At 47.1% G+C, this 16381-nt stretch overlaps 3 protein-coding genes across 3 annotated transcripts; all 3 read right to left on the bottom strand.

Moving 5' to 3' along the window:
- Positions 1-115: 115 nt before the first annotated feature.
- DEU56DRAFT_834506 (uncharacterized protein) lies at positions 116-1005 on the bottom strand. The gene is made up of 5 exons (XM_041354711.1): positions 857-1005; positions 690-779; positions 481-562; positions 300-403; positions 116-247 (listed from the first exon to the last, which is right to left on the bottom strand). Exons 1-3 carry the CDS (start codon positions 989-991, stop codon positions 482-484), a joined length of 306 nt encoding a protein of 101 aa, XP_041202833.1. The 5' UTR covers positions 992-1005; the 3' UTR covers positions 116-247; positions 300-403; position 481.
- Positions 1006-2330: 1325 nt separating this feature from the next.
- Positions 2331-4483, bottom strand: DEU56DRAFT_834519 (uncharacterized protein). The gene is made up of 16 exons (XM_041354712.1): positions 4130-4483; positions 4049-4058; positions 3977-3996; positions 3881-3913; positions 3731-3827; positions 3651-3673; positions 3568-3598; positions 3483-3515; positions 3354-3430; positions 3229-3292; positions 3093-3176; positions 2921-3031; positions 2832-2872; positions 2744-2769; positions 2502-2696; positions 2331-2451 (listed from the first exon to the last, which is right to left on the bottom strand). The coding sequence occupies exons 1-15, from the start codon at positions 4202-4204 to the stop codon at positions 2525-2527; spliced, it is 897 nt and encodes a 298-aa protein (XP_041202834.1). The 5' UTR covers positions 4205-4483; the 3' UTR covers positions 2331-2451; positions 2502-2524.
- An 882-nt stretch (positions 4484-5365) lies between these two features.
- DEU56DRAFT_746729 (amino acid transporter) lies at positions 5366-7802 on the bottom strand (the record flags this gene model as incomplete). Its single annotated transcript, XM_041349223.1, has 13 exons — positions 5366-5424; positions 5476-5535; positions 5586-6014; positions 6072-6081; positions 6140-6210; positions 6263-6458; positions 6604-6731; positions 6783-6819; positions 6866-6942; positions 6976-7071; positions 7124-7320; positions 7371-7437; positions 7667-7802. The coding sequence occupies 13 exons, from the start codon at positions 7800-7802 to the stop codon at positions 5366-5368; spliced, it is 1563 nt and encodes a 520-aa protein (XP_041202835.1).
- Between the last annotated feature and the right edge of the window lie 8579 nt (positions 7803-16381).

A 16381-nucleotide genomic window follows, 5' to 3' on the forward strand; every position in this document is an offset into this window, starting at 1 on the left:
TCTGTTCATCCAGACGCGGCAGGTTGAGCAGTGCTCATCATAGACATTCCTGTCGACTTTCTTTGAGAACGCGACATATATTCAACGGAACATTCTGTTTTGCAGTAAAACTGACCGTTTGAATCACATGTGTATTTGACAGTGCTAGTGATTCCAAGCTCATGAAGGAACATATTGCGGTGCAGAGTTTCTCTCGTCGATGTCATTGACGTTATTGATCAATCATGTCTAAGGATGAGTAAGGATGCTGCCATTAACAATATGACAACAACATGAACCCAAAACAGATCTTCACGTACTTACAAGTCAGAGCCAGCTGGAGGAGGCTTCCCATTTTCAGACGAGTCCTTAGAACTTCTCGGAATCGCCTGACTTTGGGCGGGCGTATATGGAATAGTATTTTCTGGTGGATTAGGTTTTCCGTAACATATGCCTTCAGTTCTTACAATCGATACCACAGACTTGGTGCAATGAGCTCACCTCACAGCAGCGACCTGATATTTAACTCAAACAAAGCAAAGAGCGTATCCCACAATCCCATGGGTTTTTCCCGTGCCTGTACCTTTTGGCCAATCCATGAAATTAGCCTGTGAGTAAGAAAGTATCTCGGAAAGAGGATGGAGAACGACTCCAGGAGGAAGCAAAGGCGGAAACCACTAATCACGATATTGATACTGAATTGAACCCACCACTGCGCACTTCCAGCACTGAACTCGGAATAGCAGCACCGTATGTATAGGTTCATAGCCCCACTGGCACCGACACCCTACTACATGGTCCTACCATGGTTTCCCCATCGTACGAGACCCAATAAGTTTGGCTATGCATTGGCAACGATGAAACCAGGAGTACGTACAAATGACGGGAAGATGATCGTGCGCAAGTGACATATGCAGCACGCAATGTGCATATTAAGGTCTGCACACAACAAATTTGACTCTCCCGAGAGAAAAACAGCGTATGTAAGTACTTGGGTGACTCGGACGGTCATAGGTTGGGATCAACCCGCATACGTACGACAAACGTAATACAGTCACTAACCGTATTTGGTAAACTTACCAACTAACTTTGCAGACCGCGACGCGTCGACCACTGGCACTACCAGCGGCACCGCGACATGGTATTGCCCAGTCTACACTACATTTCTGCACGAACATTTTCGAATCCGAATGAGCACTGATCCCCGGAAACACAGTCTTGGGCACCAAAAACGCGCAGTCATCAGGGAGGGTGCCGGCAGAGAATGTCGACCATGCATTGGATGGTTGAGTGAAGGCCTAAAAAGCAGGGTTCAGCAGCTTGGAAGACTTGGAAATTCTGATTTTGCGAGTGACAAACTGACTTGGGTAACGTATCGATGATTCTCACCGTCTGTCACCGCACTTGGACTTGGAACTTGCTTGGAACAGCTCCGCGCGCCTTCTATTCTTCGAAGTTTCAGCTTTCGTGTTGCTTCCACATAGTTTCGTCAACTCACTCCACAGATACGGCAAGCGCCACTTGCCCTGATCAAAGTGTCTCTTGGGCAGATAATTTACTATTTGCGAAGACTTCCGCATGCTCAGGTGAGCGCGTGTTCTTGGACTTCCTTGTATAACTGTTCACGTTGCTACCCCACATTAGATGTACCAGTCACTCAACTAAGTGGTGCCCCTTGCTAAAAAACAAAAAACCGGGTGACAATCACCACGATACCAGCTACAATACCAGCTACATAACGACATATCACGGCGATGCGCCACAGGCTGCCGCAAGCTCCCCGCCACCACCGGATTTACCCAGTCTCGAACCCTCTGTAAATCGACCCTGGCATCATACGTTTCGACCGACGACCGTCGACAAGGTGTTGAGGTAACTTATTTATGACGTCATCCCGGGGCAGCGCGCGACCGATGTAGACCGTATGCAACAGTACAGAAGATGATTTAGGGATGAAATATGGTTCGAGTTCTGGTGCTCAAACACGAGTAATAGTGCGAACGCGAAGGTTCCTTCCCCACGGATTAATCAAATGTTTTTCTGCCCCACCATCATTTATATGCATGACAATAAGGCCTGCCCACGCGAATACGAACGTACGAATGTTCACCATTACTTCGAATTCCCTCGACATCACGATCGCATGCCACCGATTTCTGCTGTGACAGCAGTCCGGTGGCGCGAGTATTTAGATGTGACTACTGTGGTTCAATCAGTTCGATTCACAGTCCTCAAGGTTTATCCTGATTCCTGATTGATCAAGTGATATACGTGGGAGTGAAAGTTCGGGAACATAACTGGAAGAACTGACTGCGCCACCTTCATAGAACCGTATGGTTTCATGGACGCTCGCCACTTAGCGCGCTTCCCTGACCATGGTATTGTATTTCAGGAGGCAGGAGTATGTACATGGCTTTGAATATGCTCTATTGACCCAAGGGTGATTTGACTTCACCAGCCTCGGCACTCAGCCTGTTACGAGGCAATCAGAAGATGTGTTCAAGGAGGCGGATGTATCTCACCATCATGCTCGTACCAAACCTTGCTAGATTGCAAGAACGGAGCTGTTGGGCGCGACGGATGCTCTTTGTGGCAATTCAAACTCCAATTCCGTTTGATCGTTCGAATACGATGTAGGGGCCGCTGGGTAGCGCTCAAGCTTCCACAGCTCAAGTTGCATTCGAGTTACTAGAAGACTCTGTGCAATACACTGTGACCTAAAAACAATCAACATGCACAAACTCCTCGTCGGAAGACATCTCACGCTTCAAATACAGGACCATAGTCGCCCTGTAGGACCACGAGTTTAAGAACTTGATGAGGCGAGAAAGCCTAGTTGTGAGGACACGTACCGGAACAAAACAGATTGCAACGATATTGCATATGGTGAATACTATAAAATATAAGTGTGTGTTGTATCCAAGTTATTGTATCCGCTCACATAACCCAGCAAGAATATAACCTACGCTGTATTGTGTCATCACCGTTAAAAGCCGGCAGCGTGTAGTACGGTAGAATCTGATCACTTGGTAGAAGGTGAGACCAACAACCTCTATGCAATAGTTGTGGCTTTAGTTGTAATGTTCAGGTTGGGAAATGAACGATGGACCAACCTATTTCGAGGAGTAACAGAAAGATGTAGGGTACAATAATGAAGTGAGGCGATATCGAACTACTGGAGGAACAACCTTGTGCGACTGCAACTCCTGCTCCAGACATAAGCAGTGACTTCGAATTGGGAAGACGTACAAGTGGCGGTTTTCAATTGTAACCCGCATGACAGTACCAGTATTACTGTCCCACAGAGAAGTCCCTAATCAAGATTGGAAGTATGGACTCGGAGGCAAAAAAAGGTTGTTTATTTGCGTACTCACCAAAAGAAAAATCGACAGCGCTATTAGAACACGTCGATTATAGTTCCATAACGTATACGTTCGTTGGACAAAGATACCTAGGAGTTTGCCGACTTCAGTGATATTCATATGATAAATTGTATCCCTTACACTCTGCGCATATCAGAAGAATCCCAAGGAACACTGTCATTGTTAGTCAGCGGGCGGGCAGGTCGTGGAGACTCGGGGCACTGACATATATTGCTTTCAGAAAGCCCTGGGCAAGCCTCGTACAATTGTAAGTTAAATTTTCCCGATGTTTCGTGCTCGCATGCATACCTCAATGCTCTGTGAGAGGGCCACTGCGAACAATATGTCTCGTTTAGTCAGTCATGACATTAAGGTAGTCACCAACGTACTTTGAATATGCAAGGCACATAACACGAAGGGTATGTAACGGCATCCAAGAAATAGCCCTTTTGCCAGTGTCATTCGGGAACCCATGAGGTAGTCGAGCTGTTGGAAATTTCTGAAAAACCACCCACTACACATGTGACCCCATTGCGTACCTCTTCGTCCAGGTTGGTCGCGAAATCGTACATCTGGTGCGAGTATATTGTCATGACTCATACGTTCCACTCCATCGATATCATAGTATAACGCACCAAGCTCGTCAATACAACAACTTTCAAGAAGTTAAGTATGTTGGGCTATCAAAGATAGAATATTTGACTTACTAAAGACATTCTGTGTGACATGATAAGGATCGTCAGCTGGGAGACCACAAGACAAACTGAAAACCCTTGAATAGCATTTACATTTACACCTCGAGGTGGCAGCAGTACCGTTCTTCCAAGTTGAACCGCAGCAGAGGGGGGGTAAATATTATCCATAGAGTAAAAGGGCGGGGTGTGCGAGCACTTTCTAGGAACCGCTATCAACACCGATTATTTAATGCTCAGGCCTGCTACAGAGTCGAACGTTGAGGGGCACCATGAAACTTCCCGGTGTAGGGACTAGTAAGTTATGCCAGACACAGTGACACCAGTCGTCACGTAAAATTTGCGATAGAGCAGGCCTTGGATATCTGGATCGCTGAGTGAGCTGAGTGGGGAAACTCAGTGGCCTTGTGGCTCAGTAAGCGGCTTAGCCATGCTGGCATTTGTCATGAACGCCCCTGACAGGGCTCAACTCACGCGAGAGACTACCGGTTATAAGTAAGTTCAGTCTGACTGGCACTGGAAAATCCGGTAAACTACAGGATGCCTGTAGAACGCGCGGGTCTGCGGCAACTCGGAGGCAACATATAAAGTTGTCCGATTCGAACGCCACGTTCTATGTACTAGTACAAGGTACGTTATCGGCCGCAAGTTACTAGTCTCTCATGAACGGTTTGAATTCTCACCTTCCTCAGCTGCCAGGCCTGTGTACACGTATGAACGCTTGGTTCGTGCTGCCTCCGCGCAAGTTGCGCACATCCATCGTCGTCAAATGTACGCTCGTCACCTTTATCAAAATCTAGTTGCAGTCACTGGCCGCCGACCACCTTGTGAATCTACAGATTGATCATATCAAGATAGCCGCCTGAAATGGAGGTATCTCGTCAGTGGCCGTTAAGCAAATTAGTATATGGGCGGCCCATGACATCCAAGTTGACTCGACTTATCAGTGTGTCCGGTTGCGGAAGGTTTGTGAGAGTCGCACGATAAAGATCTTGAGAACAACTATCGTCGCAAATATTATATGTTGAGCTGATCTGAATTTAGTTGAAGTACGGTGCTCATTTCTCAGGACGCGAAGAATCCAAGTTATCTGACATGATAATGCCAAGCATCAAGATAGAAGCTTGGGTGTGGTTCATCAACATCGACCAGATGGTCAAGGTCATCTTATACCACTAATTGGGAAGGAATATGAATGTGATAAATGCAGTCAAAACTCTAGCAGCAGAATCTACACGGTAGGCTGTGAGTGATGTCGTAACAGACCTGGGACAGTGGCATAGCGAACCTTCAGCTTTTCAAATCTCTTTCGCAGGTAGGGAGTCTGACCGATTAGAGTGAATCTACCGGTTGTTTTGGAATCGGAGGCCCTGGATAGTTAAACTGGCCGTCTGAGCCACAGTAAGCAAATCAAGTTCATAAATGGCAAGCAAACGACCTACCGATCATGTACCACACACCACTAATTACCCCGAACCCCACAAACACTACCGAAGCGTAATCTCCCCGTCTCATTCAGGGCCTCGACCAACTGCAAGACAGGGTTACTCACTCGTTGAAAACCTCGTAACTGGAATGATAGCAGGCATCGAGAACAGCACGATGGCGAACATGATCCACAATACCGCGACTGCATTGATCACGGTACCGAACCTGCCAAGGTTGAATGGGGCATCATGCACGTCTTCCCGGGAGTTCATGAGCGAGATGGCAACGGGCATGGCATAGGATGCTCCGAGGCACATGACAGCAACGCCCAAGAAGGCGTTGAACGCAGCTGATGAGCCCAGGTAGATGAGTCCAAGGAGAACCTGGATGACGGTGGAGAGCAGGAGTGCATTGACGGGAACATCGTCGAGGTACGGACTGATCTTTGAAAACACCTGATGGAATGGAATAGCTTTATCACGTGCGAAGGCCCATGTTGCACGAGAAGCGGCACAAGATGCGGAGGTTGCACCAAACATGCCAATACCAAATACTTCGAAAAGTAGGTTCAGTGGGTAAGGCTACTTGGCGGAGACCAATTGTGACGTACTAATGAACCACTGAACACACAGCCAAATCAGAAAAGCAGTGACAGACAAAAAGCTGCAAAAAGCTCACCAGCCCCAAACCACCAGCCCTGGAGCCCATGATCAAAGTGAACATCAGACCAATTGGTTGACCGGAAGAAACTGGTTGACATTTATACATGAGGAGCACGAGTTACCTCGGCGTCAAACTGACCTTGAAGCAATGTAGTAACATCTGGCAGCGTGAAAAGGATTGGCAGAAGGAATACCACACCATATAATGCGCCAGCGGGTATAGACCAGGTGATAGCCTTCGGAAGTATTTCAGAAGGGTTATGAACCTCTTCGGCCATGTTGGTGACTAGTTTCTGGCTGTAAGTCAGTGCACACGGTGTAAAGGCCACGACGTACTCATTCCTATACCGCAGAATGTATATGCTAGGACATTGTTCAGTTCCGACCCCTACTGCTCGATAAATGATAACCGCTCACCAGGCTGTTGGATACGTTATGATAGTATTGAGTAATGACTTCAATAACTAGCAGGAATCATACCGGCAATAGACCAATGAAAAAAGACCACCCAGGTGTCCATCCCGAATACGATGGATCGAAATGCCCAAGCGCAAACGAGATAGAGTGGCGCCCTGCCGCAGCCTTGACAGTCACACATATCAAGATGACTTCAATCTGCTCAACTCAGTGGACAGGGACAAGTTGCATGCACAACGTACCGATGATGCCTAAGCCAGTCCAGCAAGCACAAATGATCTGGCGACGTATGAGTTTTAAAACAAAATGATTGGCGAGAACTGACGTCGATGGCCGGCAGGTACTTGTTGAAAAATAGGCAGAAACCACAGGCAACGGCAGTCACGCCGAGGAAAATCACATCTAGAATGAGTCACGGGTTGGTCAGAAGACCACATTGATATGCAAATGAAGCCTTGCATGTTTGCCACGGTGCTGCATTCCATTCAGGGTGGTATATTCCGATGCCGGCGACAACAAGTTGAGCTGTTCCTGCGAACCTGCTTCAATCACACTCATGAATGTTATACATAGAAAGGAATACCAAACGTGGCACTCAGAGCAGTCATCCAAACACCGACAAGTGTCAACCAGCCATTGATCCAGGAGGCAAGAAGTCGCTTGCGAGGAGACGCAAATCGATAACACCAGTAGTACGCGCCTGCGGATGTGGGATATTTGGAGCATATCTCCGCCACCGAAAGAGCAAGGGTTTGGGTAAGGACCGACACCAAGATCCATCTACACCATGTCAAATGGTGTTTGAGCTAAGTTGGAAGCAGTAGAATTACCCCCATATCATTACCGCTGGACCACCTCCGATAAGCGACGTCGCTATGGGAGCTGCAAGACAATATGCTACAAGGTCAATACAAGGTGGTAAGTAGCGGTGTTGATCGAGATCGCAGCTCGGACATACGGACTGCCATGATTGCTGGTTAGGTTATTGGATCAACAGTTCAGTGGATGTCTTCACTCGAACCGACAGACTGACCTAAGTTCACTTGTTGGAAAACATTTAATTCCTGCAACACTGCGAAAAGAGGTCTACTCACTGGATAATATATGCACTAATCCTCGAGACTACCAATGATCATGAGCTCGGGATTCGACCGAATAGAACAAGAACAAGCACAAACCCGTGTCATCTCCTGTTTGTAGCCCAGGTTCTCCAGCCCGGCACAGGCGACAGCGTCCACATTCAATTCGTCTTTCAAGCTCATCGTAGTGGCATAATGAAAGCAAGCGGAAGACTGTATATGAGGGAGACATATATGCACCGAATATCATCAGAAGTGCGACATGGCGCACATCGACTTTTAGGATCGGAAACTGCATATGAATTGAGGCAGATCCCTTCACCATAAGACTCTCATTCATCGGCTGAAATGCGGTGCGTCCTTATCATTTGTCGTCAGCATGAGACAAATACAACAGAAGATGATTATGTTCGCACACACCTTGCGAATGGGGGAAGTGCATAGATCATTCGAGTCAATGATTCCACGGCTGATAGAACCTGCAAAGAGAGAATGAAAAACAGTATTGGATTGCGCGTACCTTGGACATCTGCAAAGATATGATCACATGCGAAATCCTCCCAGAGTCACGGATCAAACACAGGTCGACTAGGGAGAGCTTTGTTCACATTAATAGAAAATTGGGTCAGCCAGACATGTATGTAGTCGGCCGCACTGGCACCTATCACACCCACCATTCGGGGTACAGCGGTGTTGCCCGCGCCCGTGCCCACCTTAGACACGACGATAAGGGTCTCGGGTCTGGAGAGGTCTGATTCTGCGAAGTGTGACAACTGAAAGTAATTTCACCATGATATACGGTGGGCGCTTCGGTAGTAATGTTAACCTGTCCGTCGTCCGGCTGCAGGCATCTCACAAGGGTTGCGAAATGACAGTGGGCATGAGAGCGACATGTAAAATCGTCATACGTCGTCGAAACAGGACAAGCAAGAAAATGTGCTGGACGGCCGTCAAATATATCAGTGGCATGCCAATCAAAAGTTATGTAAAACCTCCGACCTGATGCAATGCACTCACTTGAAATGAAAACAAAACTTTTGCACTAAAATATAGGTATCCACGATAGTCCCTTCTCACTGGACATCCCCTCCCACGGGGAACCGCGCTCCAAGGACAACTTCCCTACGCGTTCTCAGCGCTCCCTCGTACGCCTTACACGCCCACTTGAGAAACCCTCGTGCCCCTCATATCAGCCATTGGTCCACCTGACGAGCGTGTCCCACCTTTACTGAGTTTCGCAGACGTGGAACTGCTGCATGTCCGTTTAGTGGAGCAGGGTAGGGGCGGAGAAGTAGGGGACGAGGTGAAAAGGACGACTTACTGAGAACCGTACGTGTCGAGAGGATGGGTGATTTTGCAACGAGTGTAATTTTACGTTTGTTCGTGACATCGTGACTGGGAGCATCAACCTGAGCAGACGATCGATTGCGGGCTGGAGATAAGCGAAGGAGATGGTGCTAGGGCTACCGCCTGGTGTAAATTCTGTGAATGACATCTCCACTTTACTAATTGGACATGAGCAAGGCAAAAATCAAGCGAGCCGAGGGGGAGAACAGTCTTTTGCATGACGCAGGTCACAAGAAATCTAACAACACTAGTTTAGATGAATATCGAGCACGCACTCAATATTGCAATGATTGATATCCCAAGGCCGGCTTGTGTATCGGAAATTGACCAGCTGCAGTGACCGTCCTCTTAACAGTAACCGGCAGAAATCGAAAAAGTCTGCTGATCACGTGACCAATACATGTTAGTTTGAGGCACGTGCACGAGAACGTGCTTAATACGTAGACTCGACGATAACCAGTCTGGACTACGCCTTTGAAATTTGAGATGTCAAGTGCTAGACATGGTCAGACTGGTCGATCTCAGAGTGATTTGGCAGGTGAAGCGAGGAGTTTGAAATATCATACAGGCCAGCCATGCCAGTAAGTTAGGTGTAGTCGTAGCGTTAACCAACACGAAGTCCTTTGTTCGCACCTATGATGTTTGAGAGGCATATCCTTATTGCAATGACCTTATGTTTAACGTTATCTAGCTCGATGACCCAGCCTCAACGCGCAACTGTCTACCCTCAAGTTGTCCATCCACCTATGTAACTCTGTTTCGATGTTTCTATTGTCTTTCAGCCTAGGCCCTGGATCTACATATACTGGCCACTAAAATGAACCTAGATAATCTCTAAATGCATTAACCTACGTTGGACTGGTCAGCACGATGGTCAGGAGCGACGAAGGAAGATGCTAGACAACGATGATGATGATGATGATCTGTCTCTGTGTTCTACATGCAAGTGCCTACTGCTGCGACCCCGAACTCCCCTGGACTCCTAACACCCTGCTACCCCTGCTTCTGCCTAAACCAGATCCGTCCGAGTCCCGCTAGATCGCTCCGCTCCATATGCCCCCCCCAGAAGTGCGACCCTCCGGGGACGCGTGATGTGCTACTCGTCGTCATCTAAATCTTCTGCAATCTCTGCTTCCATATCCAACTCTTGCTCCTCTGCAGTGGGTTCTTCTTCGTCATTCATGCTTGATTCGCCTATAGCGTTCTGTAGTGCCGCTAGTGCTGTACCGTTTCGTGGTATGAATCTCCGTAGACGTCGTGCGTTGAATAATCCGTTAAGTGGGAACCCTTCCAAGGTTGCGAGTGTGTAAGAATTGCCGATTCTAGTGATGACACGCCGTGGCGCTGACCATCGTGGCTGTAGTTTGCGTGTCGAGGCCATGGTAAATTCTAAAGCATTAGCGTAGACTTGCACTAACTGTCCAGATTCGAATACTACTTCACCTGCATGTGACCGAAGAACCTTACGATCGAACGCCGCTTTGCGTTGTGCTGTGTGCGCCACGGTATGGTCTGCGCCATCGAGGCGTTGTTGTTCAACATACGCCATGTGCACGTCGACTCCTGATGTGCTTAGCTCCACGGATGCGTTCGCAATTGGTGTTGGATTTGTGTTGACGACGAGCCCTAACATAAGTTCCTTGGGCGAGAACTTGAATGCTGGGATGATGCGCTCGTTTAATTGACGAATGGCATTGTCGAAGTGATCTGGCCATGTTTTGGCCAGGTTCTCTGACTCCACGCCCTCATATTCGTCCTCTCCTAGACCTGGGCTACACAGCTTCTTCAAACGCCCCAACAACTTCCCATTCGCGTTTTCCACTAGTCCGTTAATCCATGGAGCATATGCCGCTACCACATGGTGTTTGGTTTCGTGCGCTGTGCACCACGTACGCACGATCCCATTGTCGAAGTGCGAGCCACCGTCCATCATAAACGTGTCCGGTGGGCGAAAGGTGTGTGCGATCGTCTCGAGTCCGTCTACCGTTGTCTTTGCCGTGCCGTGAACTTTTAACTTGAACCCCCAGACGTACTGTGAATAGGTATCGAGGATTAGCAAGACATTATGGTATCCGCCTTTACCTTTTGGAAGTGCTAGGTAATCTGCGACTAGAAGCTCGAAGGGGTGACGTCGCGTGATGGGGTACATGAGTGCGTGTAGTTGCGCTGACCCAAAATTTTTGCATTGCGGGCATTCCAAGAGTGCGTTGACTACAGACTTATCGAGTCGCGGGCTGACGATGCGATCCATTAGCTGGAGTTTGGTGAGATCCCTACCCCAGTGCCCGTTGTTGGCGTGCGTTTGTTTTGCTAACTCCATCGCCTCTAGTTGCGATACGCACTCTATTCGCGCTCGTGCTCTCGTGGATTTCCCATCTGCTATACGCCATAAGCGTCCTTCATCAATCATATACCCTAGGGCACGATAGCGTGCTCTGCGACGTTCGCGTTCGGGTTTGCTGCCATCTAGGTTGAGTATCGCTTCTATGACTTCGAGGAACAAGGGTTCCTGTTTGAAGCGTTCCCGTAGGTCTGAAATCACCGAGTCAGTTGGTTGTACTAATAGAAGATCATTTACTAGGCCGTGGGCTGTTTCCCAGTCTTCGCTGACTGTCCAGGTGCTCCCGTCTCCATCCGTTCGTGGTCGTCCAGACATGCGTCGACTTAACGCGTCCGCTGCGGTGTTGGTTATGCCTGGTCGATGTCGTACCGCTACTATTTGGTAAGCTAGTATTCCATCTCGCCAGCGCGCGTGTATGGTCGAGAGCTTATCACTAAGCAGTGTGTCCCTTAGTGCGGTGCAATCTGTTTCAACCTCTACCGGTGTCATGCATGAAACGAAGATTATACATTGACATTCAATAGGATAAGGGTATACTAGTCCAAAAGCTTTCGCTTTAGACTAATTACTCTATGTTGAGGCAAGAGAAGTAAAAAGTGGCAGAAAGCTCGCATTTCGTTTACTTTTGTTTACGTTTATCTTTGTTGACTTTCTTGCTTCTGTTTCTCTTGTTGTTTTTTATTTGTGCATGTTATGTGAGCTTCAGCCACAATCTGAGCTTACATAACATGTAATTAACCCTAGGAGAAGTCATGTGACTCCAGAATTGAGTCATTTGATCTTGGACGATGTCATTTGATGTCATAACTCCACAATGATGTCACTTGATGTCATAGCTCCACAATGATATCATTCAGCTCCACTTTGCTCCACAAATGCTCCACACTGCTCCACAGTGATGTCATTTGCTGTCAAATGAGTCAGAATGAGTCATTTTCCTCCTTTGGTGTTCTTTCCACTTCAATTCTGCATTTTATGCTACAACTACCTTATTTCTTCTCAGATTTGTGTCTCTTTCTATTTTCTTGGTACTATACAGTTCCTGGGATATTTCCCACACCAAATGTATATAAGGAGGCTCAATTCTCTGAGGAGAAATGAGAGACTCCCCATATTGGAGATTTCCCACTTCACATCTATCATCTGAAGTGCAGGCTGATACTGACAGCCTTACTACACTAAGATTTGATATAATCTTAGTCTTGTGTTATCTTTACTGTTGTTAGGGGCATTTAGTCACCCTAACCTTCTTTTCTAGTCCTTTGTTGGTCTAGAACTGCTGTTTCCTTGCTTTGATTAAGTCAGCAAGGATTTGTCTGGGAAAAGCTTAGTCAGCATCCCACACAACCCATATCTTTTGTTCAAGAGCTGTTTGGACAAAGAACTCTTCAGGAGTTATTCTTGCTTTGATTACATCAGCAAGGATCTGTCTGGGTAAAGCTTAGTCAGCTTCCCAATTTTGCACCACCAAGGACTTTTGCTCCATACCAAAGGTCCCTCGTTCATCAAAGGATCCACACACTCCAGCCAAGTGTTGTGTAGCGCATCCACTCGTATATTTGTCCAAGGACCATTCGGACAAAGCATTCGTCAACGTAGTCTAGTCCATCTATTCTACGCAGTTCATCGTATCAGGCCTATCGTCTAGGTCTATCATCCCATCCAAAACCAAACCCCATTCCAAGAACCAACGACAGACTGTATAGTCGAGCCTCCCACGAACGACACGTTATCAACCGAGAAAACTAGAAAATCCGTTGACCGTGTACTTGAGGAGTTGGCAACTCTTGTCTTATCAAAGTGTAGTTGTGGTGTCACTACATTTACACGAAAACATATAAGACCCTCAAGTAGTAAGACATCACTGGAGCCCACCGCGAGGGAGGCTTCTTTGGTTCTTGCACAAATTGTTCTATCATATTTGCTCCATCCTTGAGCAAATACCCTATTGTGTTCAGGAATCTACCTGAATCCTATTCACGCATATTTCGTCGAAATCTACCATGGCACCATCATCTAGTACCATGGCACTATCCATCCTTACTATGCCCATCCCGGGTAGTAAAGCCGCACCTAAGAAGTTCAAGGGAGACTTCTCAAAGGTGAAAAAGTTCTTGAAGCACTATGAAAAGTTGTGTGATTACAACCAAGTGCTCTCGGACAAGGAAAAATGCGAGACTGTGACACAGTACACATCTCGCAATGTCGAGGAATTTATTGAAGGATTACCTTCCTTTAGAACTCCCAACTGGGATGCTCTTAAGGCGGACATCCTGAAATACTATGATGCCGACCTCGATTCAAAGAGATACAAGAGGAAGGATCTATTAGCCTATGTCAAGGCTACAAGGGGGAAACGTATCCCGACTCTTGCTGCTTGGAAAAAGTATGTAAGAGGGTTCATTACGATTGCGGGTTGGTTAGAATCCGCAAAGAAAATCACAAAAGATGAGTTTGCCTCTTACTTTTGGGAAGGAATCTACAAAGGCCTTCGGGCAAAGATTGAAAGCCGCCTTATGGCAAAGGATCCTGATAAGGATTTGTCAAAGGCATTTGCTGTTGAAAAGGTTACTTCGACCGCAGAGAAGTTACTTCACCGGGACCGCTTTGATGCTGATCTGCTCATCTCCGAGGACGAGACTGAAACCTCTCCTTCGGACACTGAGACCAGCTCTTCTGACTCTACTAGCTCTGACACTACGTCAAGCGATTCGGAGGAAGAACTTGAGCCAAAGTCTCGCAGATCCACAAAGAAATCCCACAAGAAACACTCGCGTGTCAAGGAAGCCTCTAAACACAAAGGCAATCATTCTGGCTCCAAAACGCCTAAAGAACCTTCATCAAAGGTCAAGGATAGTTCAGCTACATCTTTGGAACCCATCGATGAGATTGAGGGGCTCATTAAGCAACTCAATTCTATGTCTCTCGATGATCCTCAGTATGGATTGTTGTATTATCGTGCAACCAAGTTGGATCCTACCGTCATGAAGATTGTATCCCCACCTTTTAGAAGGAATGGAGGAGCATCTACTACTCAGACTAGGACCACTGGGAACACAGGAAACCAAGCTTTCAACAATCGACGAAATGGTGGAGGACGAAATTTCCCTCAACCAGGTTCGCGATTCTATATAGCCCCTGGTTCACTCGAGAAGATCTGTTATGGGTGTGGAGAAAAGGGACACTCCATGTTCAACTGTGTAAAGTTAAACCAGTTGATTTCCCAAGGAAAGATCGAGAGGAACCAGCGAGGACAACTTCAGAGACCCAATGGAGCTACTATCCGAAAATTGCCTGATGAGACTATGCTCGAGGCAATTATTCGAGAGGATAGGAAAGCACCAGCTGCAAACTTCATTAGGGTACCCTCCGAAGAAGAAGACCCTGACAAAGACGTCAGACAGGTCACAAAGAAGACAAAGATGAAGAAGAAGACCCCTCAAATCTATGAATATCCAAGTGACTTTTATACGTCGGATGATTCAGATTCTGAGGATGAAGTCTATATGGTACCAGCTACCACCGATGACGATGAAGACTACTACGTCTATCCTGCTGAGAGGAACATCAAAACAAACACACACGCTCGACGTGAGCGGTTTGATGGTGTTTTTCCCCCTCCCATGAGCAAACCACAGGATCGAAGAGATAATGGTCAGAAGGGAAAGGGCTTTGTCAAAGAAAATATTCAGACTGCCCCGCGATTCCCAAGGCAGTACAAACCTGCAGAAGGTCGTTCTAAACCTGCCCCATTATCTGAAAACAAGCATCACGACGTAGCCAAAGAAATCCCACGTACCATGAAACGCGCTCGATTTAACGAAGATGATGAAGATGTCATCATGGAAGATGTCACCAATATGAATGACCGACCTAAGGAAGCAGTTAATGAAAAGAAGAAGAAAGAACAGGCGGTCAACAAGGACGAATCCAACCCTGACAAGAAAATTGTACGACAACGTGTCTCCGATCTTTCTACTCGAACCAAACCAGAGAAAGTATTGGAATCCGTATTGAAGACTCCAGTCCAATTGGAAGTGGGTCAGATTCTAGGCACTTCTCGCGAACTGTCTGGACTTCTTGCTAATGCAATCAAACCCAAACCAATTCCGACTGAAGCTCATTCTGTATGGACCAAAACACGTGGACTATTGATCAGACTTACCATGCAATGTGATGGACAACCTATCCATGCCATCATTGACACTGGAAGTCAGCTTAACATCGTCAACCGTCACATTTGGAAGACGGTGATCAATAGACCTATCGATATTAGGCGTGCAACTAGCATGAATGATGCTAATGGCGGGGAAGGACAATTACGTGGATTAGTCCAGAATGTACCCTTGACTTGCGGCGGGGTGCAAACTCAGGCTAATCTCTACGTTGGAGACCATGTTCCCTTCAGTCTATTACTCGGACGACCATGGCAACGCGGAAACTACGTCTCGATTGACGAAAGGAAGGACGGAACATGGCTCTTATTCAAGGACCCACAAGGATTTGCGGTCCAATATGAAATCCTATGCACACCAGATGGTACAGACCCTGAATGGTCTTTCGAACCTGCTACCTGGCTTGGAGGAAAGTTACCTGGTATCTTTTCCTTGACAAACAAGCTAGAAATGCATACCAAACCATCTGTGCATCATTTCAAGGCGCTTAGTCAAAAGGGTTATGACAAAGCACCTTCGAGCTATTCAATCACTGCTGGACGTGACCCAAATTCCAAAATTGGTAGCGAGATTGGCTACACGAGATCATTATTGGGTCCACAGATCAACTCCTGCCAAGCCGATTGCAAAGATCATTCATTTGCAAAACAGGATGTTGCAGACTCTATAAAAATGGATGGTCCCCAGCAGACGAAGTGGCACCCTCCTAGCCCTCAGTTTGGTGCAATCAGTGCTAAACAACGATTTGCTACATTACCAAATTCGGTGGCACACGTGACTATGGACGGTCCCTTCCAAAATTCATTCCCGGGTCTGTTCGGATTCCAAAACAGGAAGTTGGGCAATGTCGGTTGAAGTTCAATTGTTCCGATTCGGAACTATCATTTACTATTAGCCCT

Source organism: Suillus clintonianus (genome assembly GCF_016758775.1).
Source record: "Suillus clintonianus strain FC179 chromosome Unknown DEU56scaffold_127, whole genome shotgun sequence".
NCBI lineage: Eukaryota > Fungi > Basidiomycota > Agaricomycetes > Boletales > Suillaceae > Suillus > Suillus clintonianus.

Bases quoted from the DNA above. Each gene is read 5' to 3' on its own strand.
- DEU56DRAFT_834506 (XM_041354711.1), bottom strand. From the start codon at position 991: ATGACCGTCCGAGTCACCCAAGTACTTACATACGCTGTTTTTCTCTCG. The intron at 780-856 runs GTACGTACTCCT...AAACCATGGTAG, and splicing joins CGATCATCTTCCCGTCATTT to GACCATGTAGTAGGGTGTCG. The intron at 563-689 runs GTGGGTTCAATT...ATTGGCCAAAAG, and splicing joins AGTGCTGGAAGTGCGCAGTG to GTACAGGCACGGGAAAAACC.
- DEU56DRAFT_834519 (XM_041354712.1), bottom strand. From the start codon at position 4,204: ATGGATAATATTTACCCCCCCTCTGCTGCGGTTCAACTTGGAAGAACG. The intron at 3,828-3,880 runs GTACGCAATGGG...AATTTCCAACAG, and splicing joins CGACCAACCTGGACGAAGAG to CTCGACTACCTCATGGGTTC. The intron at 3,032-3,092 runs GTTGGTCCATCG...ACTATTGCATAG, and splicing joins TCTGTTACTCCTCGAAATAG to AGGTTGTTGGTCTCACCTTC.